The sequence below is a fragment of the Euprymna scolopes genome, chromosome 40, assembly GCF_053919585.1.
Source record: "Euprymna scolopes isolate OS-2025 chromosome 40, ASM5391958v1, whole genome shotgun sequence".
NCBI classification, from domain to species: domain Eukaryota; kingdom Metazoa; phylum Mollusca; class Cephalopoda; order Sepiida; family Sepiolidae; genus Euprymna; species Euprymna scolopes.
Window position 1 is genome coordinate 3,283,138 of NC_136521.1, and position 26,475 is coordinate 3,309,612.

The 26,475-nt window shown below is 37.3% G+C and overlaps 2 protein-coding genes across 2 annotated transcripts in view; one reads left to right on the forward strand and one right to left on the reverse strand.

Annotated features, from left to right (window-relative positions):
- Positions 1-26,475, reverse strand: part of LOC145265707 (S-crystallin SL20-1-like) — a 296,744-nt gene that overhangs the window by 246,495 nt on the left and 23,774 nt on the right. The gene's annotated exons all lie outside the window — the stretch shown is intronic.
- LOC145265705 (S-crystallin SL20-1-like) lies at positions 926-12,022 on the forward strand. The gene is made up of 7 exons (XM_080121762.1): positions 926-1,112; positions 2,776-2,871; positions 4,856-4,971; positions 7,880-7,934; positions 8,001-8,035; positions 11,415-11,522; positions 11,858-12,022. Exons 1-7 carry the CDS (start codon positions 980-982, stop codon positions 12,020-12,022), a joined length of 708 nt encoding a protein of 235 aa, XP_079977888.1. The 5' UTR covers positions 926-979.

Consider the following 26,475-nt stretch of genomic DNA (forward strand, 5'->3'; position numbering starts at 1 on the left):
ATATATATATATATATATATATATATATATATATATATATATGTGTGTGTATATATATATGTATATATGTATATATGTATATGTATATATATATGTATGTATATATATATGTATATATATGTATATATATATATATATATGTATATATACATATTTATGTCAGGTCATGTCATATGCTACTGGCGCCATGTAACCCAGTATTACCTGCCTCATGGTCGGGTACCCCGGCGACTAAACTGGTTCCCCAACCAGACTTGTTTGGTGAGGAAGGCGGCTAGTATATATATATAGTAAAATATATAGTATATATATATATATATATATATATATATATATATATATACATATATATATACTATATTACGTATTCAGATAGTTAATATTTTAATATTGCATAAGACGGCAGTGGGACTTAGTATTAGTATGCAACTATATCATCGCAAGTAAGCTACACAGAAACGTTTATGCATCATTTCCGAAAGAAATTGTCAGGCTAAATCCGTGGTTATATGATTTTCATTTTAAATCTAACTAACAAAGTCCAATAAAGCATGCAATTTAATACGCTAGAATTTTCGATGTATATCATCTCGCACGTGTGCTTAGCTTTTAGAAAAGCCTAATAGACAAAGTGCGAGGAAAACAATTATTTAATTAACGTCGAAACATTTAGATGACTTGCACTGATTCAATACATTTTGAAATAAAGCCAAACTGCAGAAAAAAGGACAACTTTGGTAATTGACATCTTTTATCCATTTCATTCGTGCGCAGCTTAACACAATTAACGTCTGAATTGCAATCAGCATTTGGACGCGACTGAATAGGCGTCCTTGGACGGGACGCAAAACACTTGCTTATGTATCACGCAAACCGACTATAAATTGACTAGTTTTCTGCACTTTGCTATCAGACCAAACTCAGAGTCGATCTAAAACGTTTCCTTCCGAGTCCGTGAAGCACCAACAACTTTGTAACCATGCCGAACTACACTCTCTACTACTTCAATGGCCGTGGCCGTGCCGAGATCCTTCGTATGATGTTCGCCGCTGCCGGCGTCAAATACATGGACAAGAGGTTCGAGTTCAACGAATGGGACAAATACAGGAATGGTAAGAAATTTTACTTTACTTATAATTATACGTGTAATATCATACACATACACACACACACACACACACGCACATACACACACACGTGTGTGTAAATAAATAAAAAATATATATGTAAATAAATACCAAAAGTTATATTCCAAATTTTAAGATATTGACAATCTTACCGTTTATTTCTTTCGATGCCTCCGTTCTGTCTCGAAAAACAAAGGACACCCTTTAAGTGTGCCAAAGAGAAAACCAAGATGACTAGAAACAATGCCGAGATAACATACAGTACCTGGAAGTCGCAAATGATCACCCATCTGGTATTGGCCAAGCTAAACGTTGCTGAACCGGTGATCTGACGGGAACCGGTGTGTCAAACCTGATCATGCCGTATATAAGTGGGGAGATATTTCTTTAAGTATGTGGAAATGCACAATTCTTGACAGCACCTGTTTCGTAGCGCAGAGTTATTCGTGTAATTATTATGTCTAATTATACTCTGCAATTACCAGGTGTCCTTAGCTAACACGCAATCACTCTAACGAGTTTGGTTCTAAAAAGACTGTATATTAACCGGTGCTGCCAGTCTTTTGAATCAGACAAGATTTAGAGTAGAAGCAGAACGTTTTTTATAAGTTATTGCAACACCAACAATTCTCTAACCATGCCTAACTACACTTCGTATTATTTCAATGACTGCGGCCGTGCCGAGATTCTTCGTATGATGTTTGCTGCAGCCGGCGTCAACTCCAGTTGGTGCAATGGGTATGCTCTACAAAGCAAAAAGGTTTTTTATTACACAAAAACAAAAACAATAAGAAAGTGCTATTCTAATATATTTTTGTATGATTTTTGATACGAGATTTGTATTCATCATACAAAAATACATTAGAATAGCATTTTGTTATTGTTTTTCTTTTTCCCTTTGCAATAGTTGAAAAGTGCATTTCGCTTCAGTTTAATTATTCCGGCAAGGAAGATTATTATAATGTATACAATTGTGATAATAACCTAAAAATACAAAAACAAAACACTAACTCCGATTTTAAACTAAAGATAAGCAATGCAAGATTTTTTACATCGGACGTCAACACTTGTTTTTATTTGTTTAACCAAATCTACAATATCAGAAAAGAGACTGCCAACGGACTATTTATATCATTAAGTAGATAGTTGGGAAGTTAAGAAAACGTACACACGTTGTTTTTTGTTTTGTTTTCTTGTTTGTTTGTTTTTTTTGTTTTTTTTTCATAATAAAAAGCACTGGCGATACTATCGAGGCTTTTGCGGAAATAAAATGTAAAATAATAATTCAGTATATAATACATAAAGTAATCTTGTCGGATTTTCCACGTTACACCTCCGCAGCAGTTGACCTATCAAAACGATAGCTGATTCTGCTCTTTTTGTCTTTGCAGCAGTAGAAAAGTGTCATTCGCTCCAGTTTAATTATTCCGTCCAAGAAGATTATTTCAATGTAGACAATTTTAATAATCACCTAAAAAGTTATAAATCTAAAATCAACTTTAAACGAAATGGAAATAATGCAAGAGTCTTACATAAAATTTCAATATTTAAAAAAATTTTTTTAACTAAACTTAAAATAATCGATCCAGAACAAGGTCTGGTAATAAAATATATTGAATAATACAAAGTTAATGTTTATTCTTTTCAGATATGCCATGCATGCGTGTGCCCGTCTTGGAGATGGATGGTGGCATGAAGATGCCTGAGACCATGGCCATTGCCAGGTACTTAGCCCGCGAACACAGTAAGTATTTAAGGAGCACATTATGCTATATAAACCATTATAAAATAGATTTTATTTAACATTTTGAGTTGTTAAATAAAGTCGATAACAAAAGATCTATTCGATGGAAAATATACACACACGCACACACACACACACACACACACACATATATATATATATATATATATATATATATATATATATATATATGCTACTTCGTCTGTGTGTGAGTTCGTTCCTTATAGACTCCGAAATGGATGAACATGTTTTCTTTAAAATTTACAGTGGGTAAGTCTAGGAATGATCTTAGCTGAGTTTTTTTTTTCTCAGAATGCCCCGATAATTATCGATAATCGATAATCGAAACGGTTATTTTAGTTTATCATCGGTAAAGTCATTCACCATCAATGATAGAACAACGGGTCGAGAAAATTCTACTATGGGTAAATTGATAGCGTGCTTTTTGTGTGTGGGGGGTTTTTGTTTTTGTTTTTGTTTTTTTGCATGACGTGGTCTATAGGTTCAAATTCTGCACGTAAATTTCTTAATTTTTTTTTTTCATTAACTGCAAAGAATTTTATCAGACATGAAAATTTACATGTTTTTTTTTTGTTTGTTTTTGTTTTTTTACATGACGTGCTCTGTAGGTTTGAACCCCGCACGTATATTTTTAATGCTTTTTTTTTCGTTAAATAAACCCTCCATTTATGTCCCCATTCCACTAAAGATTGGAGGTACACACACACACACACACACACACACACATATATATATATATATATACATATATATATGTATACTAGACTACCCGTGACCCGTTGGGTCAGTATGTTATATTAGCTATGGAATTCATGTGTGGGCGTGACACGTCTGACGTAAAGAAAATAGGGTTTTTTTGACATAACAGAAACATTTCTATGAATGTATATTAAAAAGAAAAAAGAATATAGATAGATTTCTATGAGTCGTTCTGTTTATTATCATTGATTATTTTTGAAAAAAAAAATTACAGATACTGAATTATAAGTGGTTGGGTATACTTATAGGTAAACGTGCACTGAACAGATACCATAATACTTATTATAATTAAATTCTAATTTTTTATATATCTACTTTTTTTACATCGTTCATTTCTGTTTTACGTTTAAGTTATTTTAAACACCACTCTTCCCATGCTAAATAATAATTTCGAAATAATAACGTTAATATTTCAGCTTCGCAATTGTTCTTTTTTTTTTCGAATTTATATTATCCGAATAAGCGATTGTTAATACTGTCTGCTTTTTTTTTACATCGTTCATTTCCGTATTACGTTTAAGTTATTTTAAACCCCACTCTTCCCATGTTAAATAAGAATTTCGAAATAATAACGTTAATATTTCAGTCCGCAGCTCATGCCCGCATGCGCAACCGGATGTTGTAAAAAGGAAAGTGGGTTACATACATCGTTACAAGGTCATTTGAGTTTTATAATTATATATATATATATATATATATATATATATATATATATATATATATATATATATATATATGAGATTTAAGGATCCCTCGCATTATGCATAGATGCATAAATATCATATCCAAAGTTAATTCCACTTCACACAAGAGACACGTAAATCTCTATATAATCTCGATTTATTTCAAGTCCCAATAAACTAATTTGCATACTAATGTGTTAAAAGGACATTTTATTAATTAATTATTTCGTAATTCGGCTATTATTTGTATTTTACTGTGACATATATATCTGTTTCGCAATATTTCTAACATGTATTTATCGCATAATTTTTAAATGTTCTCAAAAAAACTATATGTTTTTAATGCTCCTGTGTGATTTGCATGACGAAATGACAATAATAATCGATATTCAGTGTACTACCCATATATGTAAGTTTACTCACTGGTGTATATGCTTAAATCTTCCTTTTTTTCGATTTGTATATATTCTTGCGCTGCAAACTTACCCCTATTTTTGTAAAATTTAAAATTTCTTTCTTAGATTTCTACCCCAAGAGCAGCATGGACATGATGAGGTGTGACTACATCGCTGATTGCTTCTATGAAATCATGCACGATTACATGAGGTACTACCACTGGAAGAACGGACGCTTCAGGGTGAGGCAGTAAATTTAGAATGTTTTCTCAGTTATGCTGTTGATTTATGTATATGATTGACATCATACCCACGGTATCGTCATTGCTCTCTCGTTTAATTTACCTGAAACACACATAAGGCTTCTTTCAAATGGAGGTTTTATTAGATGAAAGACACAGTAATAAAATACAGATTATAGATTGGTCATTTTGGAAATGCTAAATATTTCAGATTCGCATTATTTTATTACACACTATATATATATATATATATATATATATATATATATATATATATATATATATATATATATGATGTCGGCGATCAGGTTGGCTTTGATGTTTTTGGAGGTGATATTCGTAATATACTCTATGTATGGCCAAACTAAGTAGTCCAGCGTGGTCACGTCCTTGTTTTCATTAGTTCTGACTTTTGAACACCCCAAACCTATATATATATATATATATATATATATATATATATGTGTGTGTGTGTGTGTGTGTGTGTGTGTGTGTATGTATATATATATATATATATATATATATATATATATATATAGATATTATACAGTCGCTACTCTGAACATATTTCGGACATGTTTCAGACAATTGGTACACTGAACATGTTTCTAACACTGAATATGTTTCTAACACTGATCATGTTTCTAACACTGAATATGTTTCTAACACTGATCATGTTTCGAATACTGAACAAGTTTCGAATGCGTATAATTGATACATTGAACATGTTTCGAACACAATTCGTACACTGAACATGTTTTGAACTGTTTCGGATAATTTGTACACCGAACATATTTCGAACACTGAACATGTTTCGAACATAATTGGTACACTGAACATGTTTTGAACTGTTTCGGATAATTTGTACACTGAACATATTTCGAACACTGAACATGTTTCGAACACAATTCGTACACTGGACATGTTTTGAACTGTTTCGGATAATTTGTACACCGAACATATTTCGAACACTGAACATGTTTCGGACACTGAACATGGTTCGCTACACTGAACATGTTGCGAACAATTGCTTGGCAAGAACCAGAAGTTCACATAAGGCGACGTAATTAAGCGTATGTTCCACTAAAGGCAATCGTTTATTAAATGGAAGAAATGAAATATATATCTTTTTAGTGAAACTTTTGGTGTTTGCCAACTAATTGTCCGAAACATTAGCAAGTTCAGTGTAGCGACTATGTAATACTTGTCTATATAAATAAAAATATTCTATTTTGCTATTTTTTATTAAGCACGCTTAATAACCTCGTTTTAAGTCATGGGTTTTCCACCTTTAATATATTTACCCCCCCCACACACACACACCCATATATATATATATATATATATATATATATATATATATATATATATATATATATATATATATATATATATATAAATGAAAGCTGAGGAATAAAAGTTGTATGTAAGTATATAATATCATCAAAACAATAAAGGGATATTTAAGGGGAAAATTCAGAAAGAAATAATTTCAAGTCATCACCTTTCGATGCCAAATGCTTCTCATCAGAAGAGAAATATATATACAAATGTAAATATAGTAAAAACTGGTTTAATAGAAATAAAATGGGAATGAATTAATAAGATTATATGACAAAAAGAAATAAAAAGTAGGTACACCTTAATATTATTAAGCCAGTTTTTTTATACTTGCATTTAATATTATTGTTGTTGTTTTTTTTTTCTCCCCTTAATCACGTTGAGCTTTTCTTATCTTGATAAGTTATTTCTTTTAAGATTTACTCGTTATTGACATAATTATATATTAGCAGCAGTTTGAAAAGCATACCGATTTTTCTTTTATTAATATTATTGGAATTTTTTCCCTTTTCCCTTGTACATATTTGTGAATTATTCCATGGATTTCAGCCTTTGGATTATTTTGGACCATCTTCCAATTACGGGATTTCCTTGGATTTTACTTGTGCAAATGGAAATTCAATACACTTTCTTAAAGTTATATTTTGGGATTTTACCGTCATTGGATTATTTATCGTTCACCAGACTATACATTCACGTGTAATCACCTTTTTCATCACCATATTCCTTCTGTTTAATTTTTTTTTTTATCAAGTAAGATCTTTGACTTACTTCTTGTTTCATCAAATACTTTTGTATGCAAAATCCGATCCCGCATTTTGCTAATTCCTCATCTCTGATGAGAAGGAAAGTATTTCTTCGAAACTCCGCGGATTAAGGACTATCCACTTATCAAGTGTTTCCTTTTCAGATTAAATATGTTTTTAAACTCTTTTTCAAAGTGTTTTTAACATGTTTTATTAACTGTTTTCTCGTATTATAAGCTCTATCTCCTATTTGGTTATATCGAGCTTTTACATCTGGTTGAGATAACTTTATAAATATTAATTCTTTAATATTTATAATATACTTTAGTTTTACCATCTTGGATCATTTTGGTAAATTTAATTGTAATTTTTATTTTATTTTATATATATATATATATATATATATATATATATATATATATATAAACGGCTATATGTCTGTCTGTCGGTCTGTCTATCGGTCTGTCCCTTGATCTCCATATTTCCGAACGCTATCTACTCCGAAACTAAAAGTCGCATAAGTTAAAAATAGAAAAAAAAAGAAAAAAAGGAGAAATTCCAAAGTGTAGTTCTGTGAGGGCATAGGAGTATTTCCGGTATATATTGGCCTTAACAGTAAAGGGGTGAGATTTTGCGGTTTGGTGATTTAGTCAGCATAATGTGGATCGAAAGCACATAAGTAGGGTTGTAGATTATGTAACCTTGCTTCATTAAATATTTCTCACATATCTACGTTTCCTGGGTAGTTTTAGAATCGCTGAACACCATAAGGCATGCATTTATTAACCCATTTTTTTGTGTTTGTTTCCTATTCAATTCAGTTTGGTAACAACGGAATGATGTCTTCCGACATGGGAGGAAACTCCAACATGGGAGGTAACTCTGGAGTGATGTCACCCAACATGGGAGGTAACCGTGGAATGATGTCTCCCACCATGGGAGGTAACAACGGTGATATGATGAACTCTAACTTCGACGTAAGTACACATTGTTTTGATATTTTTAGGAAAATATTAGATTACCCCTGACCCGATGGGTCACACTTGTTACATCGTGTGTTCATTCGGAAATTTAATTAATGTTAATATTTTTAATTGAAAACAAAACTTACACTTTCTCTAAATTCTCAGGGAGAAAAAATTATATTAGAAACTGAATCAGGTCGAATTTAATAGCTATATGATATACGTATATCTGTACGTTATGTTGCCAAGCTAATCAAAAACCTTGATTCCAGTAAAGCAACCGGCCTTGACGGTATTCCAATTATAGTACTCAAAAAACTTCAACCAGAACTAGCACCCATACTTACAAAACTGTTTAAACGTTGTCTTAAGGAGAATTGCTTCCCATCACCCTGGAAAATCTCATCAGTATGCCCTGTATTTAATAATTCAGGTGATCGTTCATCCCCCTCTCAGTACAGGCCAATAAGTTTCCTGTGCGTCATGAGTAAGTTGCTGGAATCCTGGTTAAATCGAGAAGTAATCAACCATCTCAGCAAAGATAACCTTCTTAGTGACACACAATATGGTTTCCGTTCTGCTAGATCTACAGCAGATGTGCTTACAGTTATATCTCATAGGATTAGCAAATCTCTCTACGGAGGCAACCTTTCTAGGACAATTGCTCTTGACATATCAAAGGCCTTTGATAGGGTATGGCATAAAGGTTTACTTCACAAGATCTCCAGCTATGGTATAGCTGGAAATGTCTTCTCAATTATTAAATCATTTCTCTCTGATAGGTTCATAAGAGTAGTAGTTGATGGGCAAAAATCAGAAGCTCACAGTATAAATGCTGGAGTCCCTCAGGGGTCCATCCTGCGCCCAACTCTTTCCTGATCTACATTAATGATCTTCCAAATCACATCATTACATCATTCGTAGACATTTTTGCTGATGACACTACCATCTATGGTAGCACATCTAAGACAGTAAACGACCAAGTTCTCTCCGATTCTCTCTCCTCTGATCTTGATCAAGTTGTACAATGGGGAAAGGAGTGGCTGGTTACTTTTAATGCATCTAAAACCAAGTTTCTATCTTTACATCATCAACGTTCTGATCCCCATCTTGCATCAATTAAAATGAATGGCTCTCGTCTTGGGGGGTCCTCAAGTTTTGACAGGCTTCTGGGCTTGACCTTTACTTCTGATCTTAAATGGAACACGTACATCAAATCTGTTGCCAAGGCCGCTGGAAAAATCGTCGGATCCTTCTATCGATCCAGTAGATATCTCACTGCTGATGCAATTCTCTATCTATATAAGAGCCAGATACCTCCAAGGATGGAATACTGTTGCCACATATGGGCAGGAGCTGCTAGAAAAGTCCTGCCTTGATAGGGTTCAAAATACACTTCGCGGCCTGGTGGGAGATGTCCTTTTCTCTTCGCTGCAACCTCTATCTCACAGAAGAGATGTTGCGAGTTTGTCTCTGCTTTATCGTTATTTTCATGGAAAGTGTTCGACTGAGCTTCAATCTATGGTCCCCCCTCGCAAAACTTTCACAAGAAACACTCGTCTTGCTGAAAACATTATCAATAATTTCCCCACTCTTTATCTGTGCCTAAACCTAAACGTAGATTCCATGAACAAATCTTCTTTCTGAGAACTGCACGCCTGTGGAATTGTCTTCCGTTTTCCTGCTTTCCAGCTGACTGGAATGGTTGTCTTCAAGTCCAACGTGAACAAGTTTCTGATGAGCCGTTCCACTTAAGTTAAAAAATTTACCGAACTTCCATTACTATCGATTACTATATTGCCCTCTTGAATACTGTACACTCTTTAATCCTTATCCTTGAGTGGCATCTCGGCCTTGATAAGTGGTGACGCCTATGCAAAAGAAAAAAAAGCTGAGGCCTCGCCACCGGATATAGTTTACGGTAATATCGAGGACCACTGTATCATTGGAATTATTTGGAATTCTTTTGAGATGAGTAATGTTTATTATTTATTTTATTTAATTATTATCGGACTATTACTTCATCTTCTAGTTCTTATTTCACGACGTTTCGGCCAACTCTTTCTCTGGCCATCGTCAGGTGGTAAACGGAGACCGAATAAGAATGTCGAATCTCTCAACTGCATCCATAGCATATACCACCTTCCATAGTTGCTGTCTATATTCTTATCCCGTCTCGGTTAACCACCTGACGAAGGCCAGTGGAATAATTAGCCGAAACGTTGCGAAATAAAACACACACACAGCTGGGTTATAAAATATTTTGTTTATTCCCGATGACGACCTTTTCGATTTTAGTATGATGGATGTGACATCAGTGAAGGCGCGTGGCGGGGGTGCGGATGTTTGGCATTAAAGAAAATGTGTCGGTTTGTCCTCGCTCTGTGCCCAACTCTGTTTCTATATCCGCTTTCTGTTGTTGCTTTATGTAAGCATTCTTCTATCCTGGAATGTTTTATAATGATAGCAGTCCGATAATAATTAAATATAATTTTAAAAAATCCATATACATATAGAATTTTTTGTCTTCATTTTAATGAAGTCAAAGTTCTCAAAAATTTAGGGGTCCCTTCCTGGGGCTAACAGTTGATCTCCATAAGAGATATATAGATATTCGAATTTGCCATTAATGTTCTCATTTTTAGTCAACGTTTACTTGAAAGGAAAAGCATCCTCGCGCCATGTGTGTAACATGTCAACATTCGGGACGCACACCTTGTATGCAAACATTCACTTTTCTTTCTGTTGAAACGGCAGTCATTTATTTACAGGTACTTCCAAAATAACGCCTTGTCTTTTATTCAATAGATATATCGTACTCCAATGTGATTAAAAAAATCTCTGCTTTGTCTAACACTTGGTACTCTGACTTTAGGTGCTAATGCACTTACTGATCCGCGCTATTATTTAAATCGTATTTCCAAGTTTAATTAAAGTTTTATGATATATTTTTTGTATTCAATTGTAAGTTTAAAGTACAGAATATGTACAAAACACCCTCCCCTCCTCATGTTAAGAATGGCTTCTTAAATAATAACATTATTATTTCAGCACGGATCAATAAGTGCATGAGTACTTGTCTTTGTTCTGCCCTGTTTTGGGAACTTGTGTTCCTGTCGCTCTCGGATCACGTGTCACACGTCTATATCTGTCGTACAATTGCTGCTGCGATACGCGCGCCCGCGCTCTGTTAAAGATTGACCTAACAAACCCTGTACAGTGAGACCATAGATACTCGAGGATAAGGCCTACTAGGTATTCAAGTTCATTCCTATAGATACGTGTGCATCTATATGCTGAAAACCGTGTGCAAACGCATACAATATTGCAATATACATTATATAAATTCATGTAACACGTTTTAAAACATTGTTTTTCTTTGATATTACAGAACTACCTGCAATGGAGATACATGAACACCTTTAACCGTATCATGCCTTTCATGGAGAGGACACTGAGCATGCGCGATGGTGGTAACAAATTCTTCATGGGTGACCAGGTAAGTTTTCTTTTATTTTTTATGTCATAAAGATTCGACCAATTTTTGCATGAATTTTAAATCTCTTATTGCTTTTAAATGTATAATCCTACTATTTATCGCTACACCCGGGCAACGACGGGAACTCTTGCTAGTATCTATATGAATGCGACAAAACCCTCAACTTCGTGTGTATAGATTACAATCAAGCATGTAAGCTCTACATATATTTAGTGGTAGATATATTAGTAAAACACTTGTTTACAGCGTGACGTAAATAGGTACATATGTAGGTATCGTTTTAATGGTAATTATATGAAGGTAAATAATTCCAATTTTGCGTTTTGTTTTTGTAGATGATGTGGTGTGACATGATGTGCCACGCCTGCCTGGAGAACCCCTACATGGAGAACCAGTCCATGTTCAGCAGCTACCCTAAATTGATGGCCCTGAGGACTCGCGTTGCTAGCCACCCCAAGATCTCTTCTTACTTGAAGAGTCGCTCCAACACCAACTGGTAGATCAACTTTTTGGAAATTCCATAATGACATGTTGTCAAGAATTTGAAAGCAAATAAATAATAAAAATGGATTTTGAAAAAAATGGGTTCGTTTTTGTTAATAAAAAAAAATACTAAGCATAAAATATTATTTGTTGTTATATCTATATATTTACAACGCCATAATACACCGAGCTGGCAATCCTCAAAGTACAATTCCGCAGTACCTAGGACTTCTACGTCGCCATGGCTGACAGAACGAGAGAATTCAACCCCAATGGATAAAATGAAGGATTCCGTTCAGAATTCCTTGCTGATTACCGAGTTCAACAAAAAGAATCCCGAGTTCAACAAAAAGATTCCCGAGTTCAACAAAAAGATTCCCGAGTTCAACAAAAAGATTCCCGAGTTCAACAAAAAGATTCCCGAGTTCAACAAAAAGGTTCCCGAGTTCCCAAAAAAAAGCGTTCCAAGTTCGACAAATTACAAATGAAGAGTGTCTGAGGTTACATGGACTAGAACGTTCTTAAGCTAACATTAAGCTGAGACCAATAGCCCGAAGATTACAAATATGAGGGGACTTCAATAAATTCTTTTTTGTACAGGCATTTAACATTGTTGTAGAGTCTTTAACATTCAGTATGTCATTGTTACACTGTCATAAGATGACTGGCCCATTTTTATGAGGTCTGGCTCTAACGAACGGCTACAGTAGGAATTGAAATACACTCTACTAAAGCCTGATTGCCATAGCTGGTAACTTTCAAAAATGAAATCTGGATGTGAGGATACTTTAGAAGAACGATATGCAATAAAATTTTATTTTAAATTTGGAAAAAATGCCACAGTAAAGTAGAACTGCTTTTGAACACTAATGCATAAATATCTTAGCAATTTTAGAGTGGTATAAGCGATTCAGGGAAGGCGGGGAATCTGGAAGAGATGGTAAGAGGTGTGGGAATATTAAGGAAACGAGTGGCTTGGCCAAATACAGAATTTTATTGATAAGGACCGTTGTGTGTTTATAGATACAATAAGTGCACAGTTTGATGTGAGTGTGGGAAGATGCAGCTGATTTGCACGAAGTTTGTTTCAAGGGAGCTTAGAAATAATTACTAACTATTTGACCAAGATGGGTAGCAAGACAATTCCCCATCAGAACAAGAGTCCAGATATGGCTATTGTAGCTAAGATAAAGGTAAACTGTGGAGGCTGTCGTTAGTATACAATTTACGGGATTAAAGAGGCTGTGACGAGGGTTATTGACACGCTCACACAAGATAACTTTACAAGTTTTTGGAACAAAATTGACAACGATGGCATTGCAGCTGGAGGAGATTACTTCGAAAGAGAATACAGTTTCCTGTATGCACTATCAGTACCAAAAACTACAACCCACCTTTTCCCCCTTTTCTTTTTCCCCATCTTCCCTTTCTCTTTCTATCTCCCCCACTTCCTGACTGGTTTCCTAACTTAAAATGTTCCAAACATTTAATACTGCAACCCTATCCCCTCTTGCATTGCAAAACTCATTCATGTTCTACAGGGCAGGGAAGGAAAACGATAAAATCCACTATAAAACAACCAAACAAAACACTACAAAGTAGAAATTGAAGATACAAAGAGTTTGAAGAATAAAAACCTTCTCCAAAATAACTGGATGCAACATGAATACTATTTCTAAAAATAACTGGATTCTACATTAAATAACCCGAAAAGGATTGATATGCCGTAAAACAACCAAACGAAACTCATAACGTAATACTGAGGTTTTCTAATGCGTTAGGAAGCAATTTTCCTTAAGGCAACGCTTAAGCAACTTTTTTTTTAAACTTTTGGAACTAGTTCAGGTTACGGTTTCTTGAGCAAAATAATTGGAATATTGTTAGGACCAGTTGCCTTGCTGGAATAAAGGTTAAAAACATCTCGGACAATTATATGGATGTTATGTAGAGTATTCGCCTTCCTGAGAGGAAATACTGGGGTTGGGGTAGGCGGCCACACAAAGAGGAGTTTGATACGAAGTTCTTAGCGAAAAGTTTTACTTTTTCGTATGCTTAAGTAACCACCTCAGATCCGTAGATAATGGCTGTGATGGACGTTACGCATCTGTTCAGAACCTTCTTTGGCAAAACTCATAAGAATCTTGCCTCTTCTCAGCAACTTTAGACTTATCGATCGATGCCTCCGTTCAGACTCGAAAGACAAAGGTACTCCCTGTAGGGACAGCTGCGCGTGTTATTGTGAGGTAAAGGTTGCGTAATCTTCAACCATATCTCTCCTGAATCGGTACTGTTTGAGACCAGTGACAAGAAGTCCAGGACGACTGGAAACAATGCCGAGATAAGCAGAGAGCACATACACCACCTGAAAGTCCCAAATGGTCACCCATTTAGTACTGACCAAGTTCAACGTTGCTTAACTTTAGATTTAACATTTACGGTAAAAGACCCTCTTGCATTTTCAATAAGCTTTCAGCAGTGGTTACTAGCTGTTTTAAATGGGGCTTTATTTTCTGAACATTTGTTTTGTTGGTTTGTGTAATTGCAGCAGCACATTCAGAGATGTACCATGGTTGACTATTTGGTTTAAGTTGAGATTTTCAGAGGGTATATGTATATGTATGCCCACTCTTTGTCAAGTCGGATGCTATGACGAATACTTTTTTTTTTTGTTGGTCAAAACGTAGCGATACACAGTGCGATACAAAGGGAAATCTGAGGAATTGACACTATTAGTTTTAATGTTCCTTAGGGCAAGCGAGTGTTACATCATAGGCAGTCGAGAAGCCATGACAGGACTCCAGTCATCATCTGTATTACTTAAGTGGACCAGCCATTCAACGTTGTAAAAATTGAAATCTTCACAGCCGTGTATATTGACTGAGAATGGGCAGTCGAGATATGGTCAATTTGTTTAGCGATACTTGTAAAGATAGTGGCACAATCCTCGTGTGACGGTCTTGAGAAAAACAGGAAAGCAGTGCTTTGAGTAAGTGCTACTCGAAAGTTTTGAGTCTTTTTTAGAGATATCCCTGCCGCAAGGGAAGTCATCCTTATTGTAGGCACCTATTCCATGTCCGTGTCGGTCATGAGTAGGGCTAGGAGAATAGTATATTCTTTTCATTATTTGGACTCTCCGGTGTGTATCTATTGATACCTTATATGTTTTTTATATAGAGTGATGTGGTTCTCAGTTGATTAACTGTATCTAACTATGTCGGATATATACTCGAGAGCCAAAACAATGAAAAGAATATGCTGTTGTCATAGCCCTAGTCATGAAGGCCAGGTTTGAAGTTAAATAACCTTTGATTGAGAAATCGTCTAAAGAAACAATTCCGCCACTGCCGCTTTCGGAGAGAAACAACAAGCCAAGCTTGGTAATAATAAATTGCGGTTCCACATCTGGAAGGTTGGAACGTAGATGTCTGACGGTGGAGACAGATACCAGACAGTGGGGGTTTAAATTCAGGTTTTGAGTTTAAGTTGTCAAAAAATTGGTTTTCTCTGGTCATGGTCAGGTAGGGAAGTTTTGTGAAAATGGTCAGCAGAATTGTTTGGAGAAAAACATTAAGAGAAAAAAAGAAAAAGTGAGAGAGATTTTGTTGGCAAATGACGAGGGTAAAACCCGTAACAGTTCTTTCCAATATTGCATTGAGAGGCTTCGATGGAAACAATTACAAGGTTCAGACTCCATTCACTAAAGAATTAACTGTATATGATGAGAACCTATGCATTAATCTATGCTAATTGAATAAAAATACGGGTGACTACTTTTTTGAACACTGTATATATATATATATATATATATATATATATATATATATATATATATATATATATATATAAAGCTGAATGTCTGTGTGTGTTTGTGTATGTGTGTGTGGTCACAAATAGGCTCCTATATGGTTGACTATTTAAAAAAACTGATTACATATAATCATAGAAGATGTATCGAGACACAGAAATGGGTATGTTTGATCTGGCAGAACGGTGGTTCACTAAAATTGTGGTGTCTGCGTTCGCGACTGGTCCACAAAGTATCGAAATAAAGAATTTAAAAATTTAAAAAAAAAAAAACGTTTACAAGTGTTTTTAATATAGATGTACATAATAATACTTTGATAAGTATGTTTTAACTTAAATAGGGATGGTATAATAAAATTGTGGGGTCTGCGTTCAAGCCTGGCCTCCATAGAATGGAAATAGGCACAAACATTAATAAAGACTGTTCATATCTATCTGCGTAAGTATACTTTGATAATTATGTTTCAGTTTGAAGAAATATGGTATAATAAAATGATGGGGTGTTCGTTCGCGCCTGACCTCCATAGAATAGAAATATGCCACAAAGTTTAACAGGTCTTTTTTTATATAGATCCACAGAATATTGTGATAAGTGTTTCAGTGTGAACAGGTATGGTATGATAAATTATGGGGTTTATCTATTTTATTTGTACTTTCATCATATTTTGCTTTGGTTTTGATACCCCCAAATTCGAAGTTTTCTCTTTACAACCCTTCCTTTTCATAACCTATCATCTATATATATAAAAGCGAAAATGTGTGTATGTATGTTAGTATGTATGTGTGTTTGGTCTCCGCTAAAAACTTTCGGCAGACAGAACAAAAATTCACAAACTGGTATCATATTGAAGCTGCCTCCTTCGCTCGAAAAATTGGCCAAAGACGTTCATTTTTGCATCTAGAAATCGACAATTTTCGACAGGGGAATGGGTCAACAAAAACGATCCTCTCGTGACGACGACCGGTTCTACGCATTCGACAGATGACGTGATGACCTGATTTACTTTAAATAGTTGAAAAACTGACTAAATTTCATGTGCGTCGCATTAGCTCAGTTGGTTAGTGCGTTGGTTCGTTATCTAAGCGTTTTGGGTTCGAATCGTGGTGTGAGATGTCTTTTTTTAAATTTTTTAAATTTAAATATTGAACCAGTTTTATTTACGCCATTTTTCACGTAACGTTCGTTTTTCTGTTTTGTTTTTTACTTCGCTTTCCACCCCCGACCACACACCCATAAACACCCGAGTACCCACCGATTTTTTTAAATTTTAATATCGAAACAGGCTTATTTAAGCCAGTTTTCACGTGTTCGTTTTTCTGTTTTCTTTTTTGTTTTTTCGATTTTTACATTTAACATCGTTCGTTTGCCTTCCGTTTTTTTGTGTGTTTTTTTTTCAATGTTTTGATTACCCCCCCCCCCCACTTAAGTTTTACGTTGTTTCCTTTTCTTACTTCGCTTATAAAAAACAAACCTAGTCATTGACCTCATTTGCTGAATAGCTATTGCTTACGTCGTCATAGTCGTCGTAGTCGTCGTAGTCGTCGTCCTCGTCGTCGTAACGCTCTACGACTTCCGTGCGCGCACCTGTCAATTTGGTTCTTACTTAAATAAATTCAAACATCTTTCAGTAACTCATTCTGGCTGGCCGATTTTATTTTCAAACTTCGCCTCAGGGCTTCCGGTTCGATCCTACCAACTTTTACACCCCCCCCCCCGGTTTCTTTTTTATTTAACAGCATACACACCTCCAAACACCCAGGAAACGCCGGGTACCACCGCTAGTACTTTCATAAATCAGAGTCCATTTTCTGTCGGTTTTTTTTTAACCCAGTCAACGACGGGTACTTTTGTTAGTATATATATATATATATATATATATATATATATATATATATATATATTAATATTGATATGAATTAAAAATTATTATTTAATCATAATTGTAAACATATACAATTACATATATAAATGCAACTTTGTCTCTGTGTGAGTTCGTTCCTTATAGACTCCGAAACGGCTGAAAAATTTTTCTTTAAAATTTACGGAACTTTAATTAACAGTCTGGGAGTGATTTTACTTAAGTTTTGTCTCAGAATACCCAAGATAATTACCGATAATCGATAATCGAAACCGTTATTTAAAGTTATCTATCATCGGTGAAGTCATTTTTCCATGTCGTCGCTTAGCTATGTAGAACTACGTCAAAATCCTACTGTGGCTAAGTTGATAGCACTTTTTTTTTTTTTGCATAACGTAGATTCCAACTCAGCACGTAAACTTCTTAATTTTTTTTCATTAACTGCAAATAATTTTATAAGACTTGAAAATTTACGTCTTTTTTTTGTTTTTTTTTTGTTGTTTTTTTTTGTTTTTTGCACGGCGTATTCTGTAGGTTCAAACCTCGAAATTTCTTAATATTTTTTTTCGTTAGCTGGAAGGAAGTTGTGTCTGTATATTGTAAAAATATCGATTACTTTTGTAATATAAAACTTTTTTTTTTTTTTACACAGTGATCACCACTTATCAAGGCCCGGAAGCCACTCAGGGATAAGGGTTATTGCAAGTACATTACGTTAGTGAGGAGATTTGCTGAAATGTTTACTTAAGGGGGCGGTTCATTAGGAATTTGTTAACATTGGACTTGAAGACAACCAAGTTGTAGTCCGGAGGGAAGCAGGCAGACGGAACAGAGTTCCACAGGCGTGCAGTTCTAAGAAAGAAGCTTTGTTCATGGAATCTGCGTTTTGATTTAGGCACAGATATAGAGTGGGGGAAATTTTTCACAGTGGATTCAGCTAGACGGGTGTTTTTCGTGAAAGATTGGCGAGGGGGGACCAGAGATTGGAGTTCAGACGAGCATCTGCCATAGAAATAACGATAAAACAAGGACAGGCTCGCAACGTTTCTTCTGTGGGAGAGAGGTTGCAGGGTAGAGAAAAGGGCATCCCCCACTAAGCCACGAAGTCTATTTTGTACTCTGGCAAGGCAGGATAGGCTGTTTTTAGCAGCTCCTGCCCAGATGTGGCAACAGTATTCCATCCTTGGACGTACTTGGCTTTTATATAGATAGAGAATTGCATCCGTAGTGAGATATCTTCTGGAGCGGTAGAAGGATCCCACCATCTTTCCAGCGACCTTGGCAACAGACTTGATGTACGTGTTCCATTTCAGATCAGGAGTAAAGGTCAAACCCAGAAGCTTGTCAAAACACGGGGCCTCACCCAGACGAAAGCCATCCATCACAATTGATGCCAGATGGGGATCAGAGCGTTGATGATGTAAGGATAGGAGTTTGGTTTTGGATGCATTAAAGGTAACCAGCCACATCTTCCCCCACTGAACCACGCGCTCGAGATCAGAGGAGAGAGAATCCGAGAGAACTTTGTCATTTACAGCCTTTGATGTGTTGCCGTAGATGGTCGTGTCATCAGCATAGATGTCAACGAATGATTTAAGTATGTGTTTAGGGAGGTCATTGATGTAGATCAGGAAGAGAGTTGGGCCCAGGATTGACTCCTGAGGGACTCCAACATTTATATTGCAGGCCTCCGATTTTTGTCCATCTACCACTACTCTTATGAGCCTATCGGAGAGAAATGATTTAATGATTGAGAAAACATTTCCAGTTATACCGTAGCTGGAAATCTTGTGAAGTAGACCCTTATGGCATACCTTGTCGAAGGCCTTTGATATGTCGAGAGCAATTGCCCTAGAAAGGAAGCCTTTGTCAAGAGATTCACTAATCCTGTGGGATATAACCGTCAGCACATCTGCGGTAGATCTTGCAGAGCGGAAACCATATTGTGTGTCACTAAGAAGGTTATTCCTGCTTAGGTGGTTGACTATTTCTCTATTTAATATGGATTCCAGCAACTTACTCATAACACACAGGAGACTTATAGGTCTGTATTGAGAGGGAGGTGACTTATCACCTAAATTCTTAAATACAGGGCAAACTGATGAGGTCTTCCAGGGAGTCGGAAAGCACTTCTCCTTAAGGCAGCGCTTAAATAGTTTCGTAAGTATGGGAGCAAGTTCTGGTTGAAGCTTTTTTAACACTATAATTGGGATGCCATCAGGGCCAGTTGCTTTACTGGAATCTAGGTTCTTTATTAGCTTGGCTACCTCATGCACGGATAGTTGTATGTTACCTAGCTTGTTCTGTGTTATAGGAGGAAATATGGGGAGTTGATGGTCTTCGTCGCATAGGGTAGAATTAGCTGCAAAGTTCTTTGCAAATAGTTTGGCCTTGTCTGACGCTGACGAGATGAACTCTGGTCCATTGATAATGGTTGGGATAGAACGCACACTTTTGTTCAGGATCCTATTTGTTATTTGCCAAAACTGGTGGGATCCAAGCCGCTGATCAGCTACCTTGGATTTAACAGACTGGGCATATAGCTCTCTTGCATTTTTTATTACTCTTTTACAGTGGTTGCTGGCAGACCTAAAAGCAGCTTTAGTCTCAGTGCATCTATTACGTAGGTAGCTATGGAAAAAGTGATTTCTGTGCGCGATAGCAGCAGCACATTCTGGGGAGAACCATGGCTGGCTGCTAGGTTTTTGTTGGAATTTTTTAGATGGTATGAATTGGTCTATGCCTACAATTAACCATTCGGTCAGATCTGATACTATAGAGGACACATCCTTTTTAAACATGGAGTGCAGAGGTAAATCAGATATGAATGTACGGAAGCTATCCCAGTCAGCCATAGAGTATCGGTATACAGTACGGTGGAGGGGTACGTCTGGGGGCTTCTTACATTTCGTTTTTATCTTAACTGATACGACGGAGTGGTCGGAGGATCCTAGAGGAGAATGAACGGAATATGAACATAGCTCAGGGGAAGTTGAGAGAAAAAGGTCTACGAGGCTTGCATATTGACCGGGTGTATCGGGCACACGGGTGGGTTCGCGAACAATCTGAGTGAGATCATAAGCAATAGCAAAAACATGACAAAACCTCCCCTCATCATCTGTCTTATTTAAATGGGTCAGCCATTCCACGTTATGGACGTTAAAGTCACCACATATGTGGATGTTAGCCGAGGGATGTGAAGACAGTATGTGGTCTATTTTCTCAGATATGCTCTTAAAGATAGTAACTCCGCTGTTGTGGGGCCTATAGAGGGCAAATATAAATGCAGTGGTGTTAGCAAGTGCAACCCTGAAGCACATATAGGGTAAGTTAGGATCTTCTCTAGAGATATCCCTGCCACACGGGAAGCCATCCTTAAAGTAGGCACATATTCCATGCCCATGGCGATCTTGGGGGTCAGATTTAGCTGTTAAATTTGAGTATCCGTTAATTATGAACTCATCTAGGGAAGTGGTCGGTCCTATTCCAGTTTCACTTTATAATTGACAAGTAACTGATTAATTGAGGATATTGCAACACAGTCTACACACATATTCAGATTCTGTGGCCTCTGTCGAAAGTTTTTGCGAGACATACAAACACACACACGCACACAAACACATATTTTGCCTTTTATATATATAGATGATTGGCCTTTTTTTACATGGAGTTCACCACTTATCAAGGCCCAATAGCCACTCGGGGATAAGGGTTATTGTGTGTACAGTAATTAATGGGATAGTGTAGCAATAGTATTGGAGAATTGATAAGGTGTCATTACTTAGGGGGGCGGTTCATCAGGAATTTGTTTGTGTTGGACTTGAAGACATCCAGGTTGAATCGGGAGGGAAACAGGCAAGCGGAACAGAGTTCCACAGGCGTGCAGTTCTAAGAAAAAAGCTTTGTTCGTGGAATCTACGTTTGGATTTAGGCACAGGTTAGGAGTGGGGAAAATTATTGACGGTTGTTTCAGCTAGTCGGGCGTTTTTTGAAAAAGATTGGCGAGGGGGGACCAGAGAATGGAGTTCAGACGAGCACTTGCCATGGAAATAACGATAGAACAAAGACAGGCTCTCTACGTTTCTTCTGTGGGAAAGAGGATGCTGGGAAGAGAAAAGGGCATCCCCCACCAAGCCACGAAGTCTATTTTGTACTCTGTCAAGGCAGGATAGGTTGTTTTTAGCAGCTCCTGCCCAGATATGGCAGCAGTACTCCATCCTTGGACGTACTTGGCTCTTATATAGGTAGAGAATTGCATAATTAGTGAGATATCTTCTGGAGCGGTAGACGGATACCACCATTTTCCCAGCGACCTTGGCCACAGATTTGATGAATGTGTTCCATTTAAGATCAGGGGTAAAGGTCAAGCCCAGAAGCTTATCAAAACATGGGGGCTCCCCTAGACGAGAGCCATCCATTTCAATTGATGCCAGATGGGGATCAGAGCGTTTATGATGTAGAGATAGAAGTTTGGTCTTAGATGCATTAAAGGTAGCCAGCCACCTCTTTCCCCACTGTACCACGCACTCAAGATCAGAGGAGAGAGAATCAGAGAGGACATCATCATTTACGGCCTTTGATGTGTTGCCATAGATGGTTGTGTCATCAGCATAGATGTAAACGAAATATTTTATTATGTGTTTTAGGAGATCATTGATGTAGATCAGGAAGAGAGTTGGGCCCAGTATGGCCCACTGAGGGACTCCAGCATTAATACTGTGGGCCTCTAATTTCTACCCATCAACCACTACTCTTTTGAGCCTATCAGAGAAAAATAATTTAATGATAGAGAAAACATTTCCAGTTATACCGTAGCTGGAAATCTTGTGTAGTAGGCCTTTATGCCAAACCTTATCGAAGGCCTTTCATATATCAAGAGCAATTGCCCTAGAAATGAAGCCTTTGTCGAGAGATTCGCTAATCCTATGAGATATAACCGTTAGCACATCTGCTGTAGATCTAGCAGAACGGCAACCATATTGCGTGTCGAAGGTTATTTCTGCTGAGCTGGTTGACTACTTCTCTATTTATTGTGGATTCCAGCAACTTACTCATGACACACAGGACACTTATTGGTCTGTACTGGGTGTCCGGCGTTGCCTGTGGGTTTGGAAGTGTGTGTTGAGCAAAAAAAAAATGGTAGTAGGCAGGCAGGCTCGAACCCGTACCGCGAAAAGGGAAAAGACCATGAATAAAAAACGTGACGTCTTTGCCGATGCGTTCATCGCCAAACCGGAAGTGGCGAAGGTTTAAATTAAATCTAGTCAGTCGAAAAGAATGTGGCCTGACCGCCTCTGGGAGCGGTAGAGCTCCCCATTTGGAGGAGATTGAGATCTCCGAAACACTGAGTAAAGCCGGGCAGCTATGCTGGTATTAACTGTTAAGCATTATTGGGTGGCCGGGCAGCGGCGGGCAACCTTGCTAAAACAGACATATACTTTTTAATTTGGGGGAAAAATGACAAGTGATGTCATTTTGAAAACTAGAACGAAATATAAAGTTCGTTCTTGGCGAAACCCAACTCAAGGGCGTCTGGTTTCTGAGAACAAGGCCAGACCGAACGGTCAAAGTGTTGGACTCTCTAATCGTGTGGACAGATTTTTGGGCCGTGTAAGGAAACGGGACAACCCCTGACATTATATGCTGATCGGTGATTGGTTCGGCACTTACCCCCAACCGACCCTTCCCTCGAAATACAGGGTGCCCGCAAAGTCTGGCTGCATAATCTACAAGATGTCCACAAAGTCTGGCTGCATAATCTACACGGTGCCCACAAAATCTGGATGCATAATCTACACGATGTCCACAAAGTCTGGATGCATATGTTACACGGTGCCCACAAAGTCTGGATGCATAATCTACATGGTTCCCACAAAATCTGGCTACATAATCTACACGGTGCCCACAAAGTCTGGCTGCATAATCTACATGGTGTTCACAAAGTCTGGCTACATAATGTAGCCAGGCTTTGTGGACACCCTGTATAAGCGAAGGCTCGCGCCAAAAATCTCAGAGTAGAGTTGGAGCCAAGTTAGAGCGAGACGTAATCAGACCGAGAAATCGTCGCAACACTCCTATCACGCTGCCGTCCGTCACTACCGAGAGACTAAATCTAATTGAGTTTCAAAAGTGTTTATGTATGAAATCGAACTTGTACATATTTGAACACACCTTGTAAATTTCGTTTGAATTAATTTGAGTAGAATAGAGGTATCTGAGTTTGTCTTCTTTTGGCCTGCATGAGAAGCTAATAAATTTTAGAGGAAACCGGCATATCAACCCGGTAAACGAAACCTGCGGCGCGGAAGAATCCTGTAGAGAGCTCTCTGAGAGAGAGACGATCACGACCATTGCGACTTCGACGGGGTCAGACATTGCAAGAGGGGATGACTTTCGAAAAAAAAACGACGGCTCCTTGTAGAAAAGTTCCTAGTTGAGGGTGAAGGAATTAATGTTTTTAGCCAATCTTTCGATGTTTGTTGTCTGAGACGGTGAGCTTCAAAATAGTATAGATCTCGTAAAAATCCGTCGCCTCTGTTGAAAGTTTTATGTAGAGATACATACATGCATATATACATACTTACTTACTTACATTCATACATTTAAACAGACAGGTGAGATTTTTATCATATACTAGCCTCGGTGCCCGGCGTTTCCCGGGTGTTTGGAAGTGTGTGTTGAGCAAAAAAAAAAATGGTAGTAGGCAGGCTCGAACCCGTGACGCGAAGACGGAAAAGAAAGTGAAAGAAAATCTGACAAATCTGACGTCTTATCCCTACTCTATAACGCGACCGGAAGTTCGGAACGTTAAAATAAAGCAATCTAACCGATACGATAACTTGCAAAAATGGCTTGCAAAATATCGACCCTTCCTTGTAGAAAACTGCCCAGTTTAAGGTGACGGAATTAATGTTTTTCGCTAATTTTTCGATATTAAATAATAAAATCCATGGCCTCTGTCGAAAAGTTTAGGTGGATATCCATCCATACATACGTGATGATTGCAATGTCTTGTCAGACGAGTGCCACTCCCTCAGACACGAGCCCAAAAATTCCTTCCATCGCCACAGGACCATTTTAATAGACAAATGCGTGAGAGAGTATCTATACATTGTACAGAGTCTTAGCTTTGTACGACAGCTAAGTCTCTCTCTCTCTTTCTCTCTCTCTCTCTCTCTCTCTCTCTCTCTCTCTCTCTCTCTCGGTTCAAAATGCTGAGATCCAGCAACAAGCAAGCGCAAGATAGCCAGCAACCAGTTAAACTGCAAACCAGCTTAATACGGGTACTGGTCTCCCGCTTTATGTTTTTTTTATAAATTAGAGATTTGCTTCCCCTAGAAAGCTTGCCTTTGCCACGACTTACGGGAGCCCTCTCCACCCTAACGCACACATACATACATACATACATACATACAGCAGACAGACAGACAGACATTTGAACAGACAGGGGAGATTTATATTATAGATGTTATATCCTGTTTATACACTCATCACTAGGCGATTACGTATACACTTCAAATATACAGAGTCGGGCAAAAAAAAAAAAAGAAAAAAAAAAAAGCAAATAAAGTAAAGAAACAAAAAATGTTATTTTCGAAAAGTACATATAATGCCATTCTGCCTCATAAGGTTTTCAAAAAATTAAATCAGTCACATAGGATCCGTTATTGTCTACACACTATCGAAGGCGTCCACAAAAGTTGTCTATAACTCGGCGGTTGATTTTCCTTTCAATGCAGATCCAGTAGCTCTGAAATTGGTAACCCATAACAAGATGGTGTTTCGAGCTGGTACTGGATTATGTCTACCAAGATTGAAGTGCAAAAGGAACGCTCGTTGTATTGCGGTTACAGATTCGTCTGTTTTGATAAACGTTTCCACAATGAAATCGTGATGTTCACAAGTCCAATTCATGTCAACAACTGAAAAGGAAACGAAAAACAATTGCATTATAAAGAAACAAAACCATTTTTTATTCAATTTTTACCTCACCTTTCATTTCCCCCCAAACAAGGCAAAGTGCCACTTTGAAGTAAAGGGCTACTATCGGGAATATAAGTTGCGGGGATACTATGTAGGGAGTTGAGCATCAAGATGTCTGTTCACATTACACTTGAACTTCTACATGTCAGTATAGTAGGGAAAACAGAATCCCGGAAGGGAGTTCCACAGTCTAGCAGTTCTGGGGGAAAAAATATTAGAGTAGAAGGCTTGCTTACACTTACCGATCTCTACTGTGAAGGGGTGGGATTTAGCTGCTTGTCAAGTTTGTCGGGGGTATTCACGTCGAGGGGGTACAAGTTTTTATAGTTTGTCAGAGCATTCACCATTAAAGTACTTGTAGAACAGGCAGCGAGATGCAACATTTTATCGATGGAACAGAGGCTGAAGCTTAGATGACAGTTCAGGACCTATCAGGTTGACGACTCTCTTTTGAACCCTGTCCAGGAGCGAGAAACAAGCAGCAGATGCACCAGCTCAAATATGACAACAATACTCCATACATGGGCGAATGGTAGCCTTATAGAGGTACAGGATACTTTCAGGCGTAAGTAGTTTTCTAGCAGGGTAGAGAGAGCCCACGTCGAGGGGGTACAAGTGCTTGTAATTCGTCAGAGCATTTACTATTAAAATATTTGTAGAACAGGCGGCGGAATGCAGTATTTCGTCGATGGGACAGAGGCTGAAGCTTAGATAACAGTTCAGGACCTATCAGGTTGTGGGCTCTCTTTTGAACTCTGTCCTTATAGAGGTACATGATACTTTCAGGTGTAGCTTTCTAGCACGAAAGATAAAGCGCACCTTCT

Coding starts and splice junctions, on each gene's coding strand:
- LOC145265705 (XM_080121762.1), top strand. CDS start 980: ATGCCGAACTACACTCTCTACTACTTCAATGGCCGTGGCCGTGCCGAG. Junction 1,113..2,775: donor ATGGGACAAATACAGGAATG/GTAAGAAATTTT, acceptor TATTCTTTTCAG/ATATGCCATGCATGCGTGTG. Junction 4,972..7,879: donor GGAAGAACGGACGCTTCAGG/GTGAGGCAGTAA, acceptor TATTCAATTCAG/TTTGGTAACAACGGAATGAT.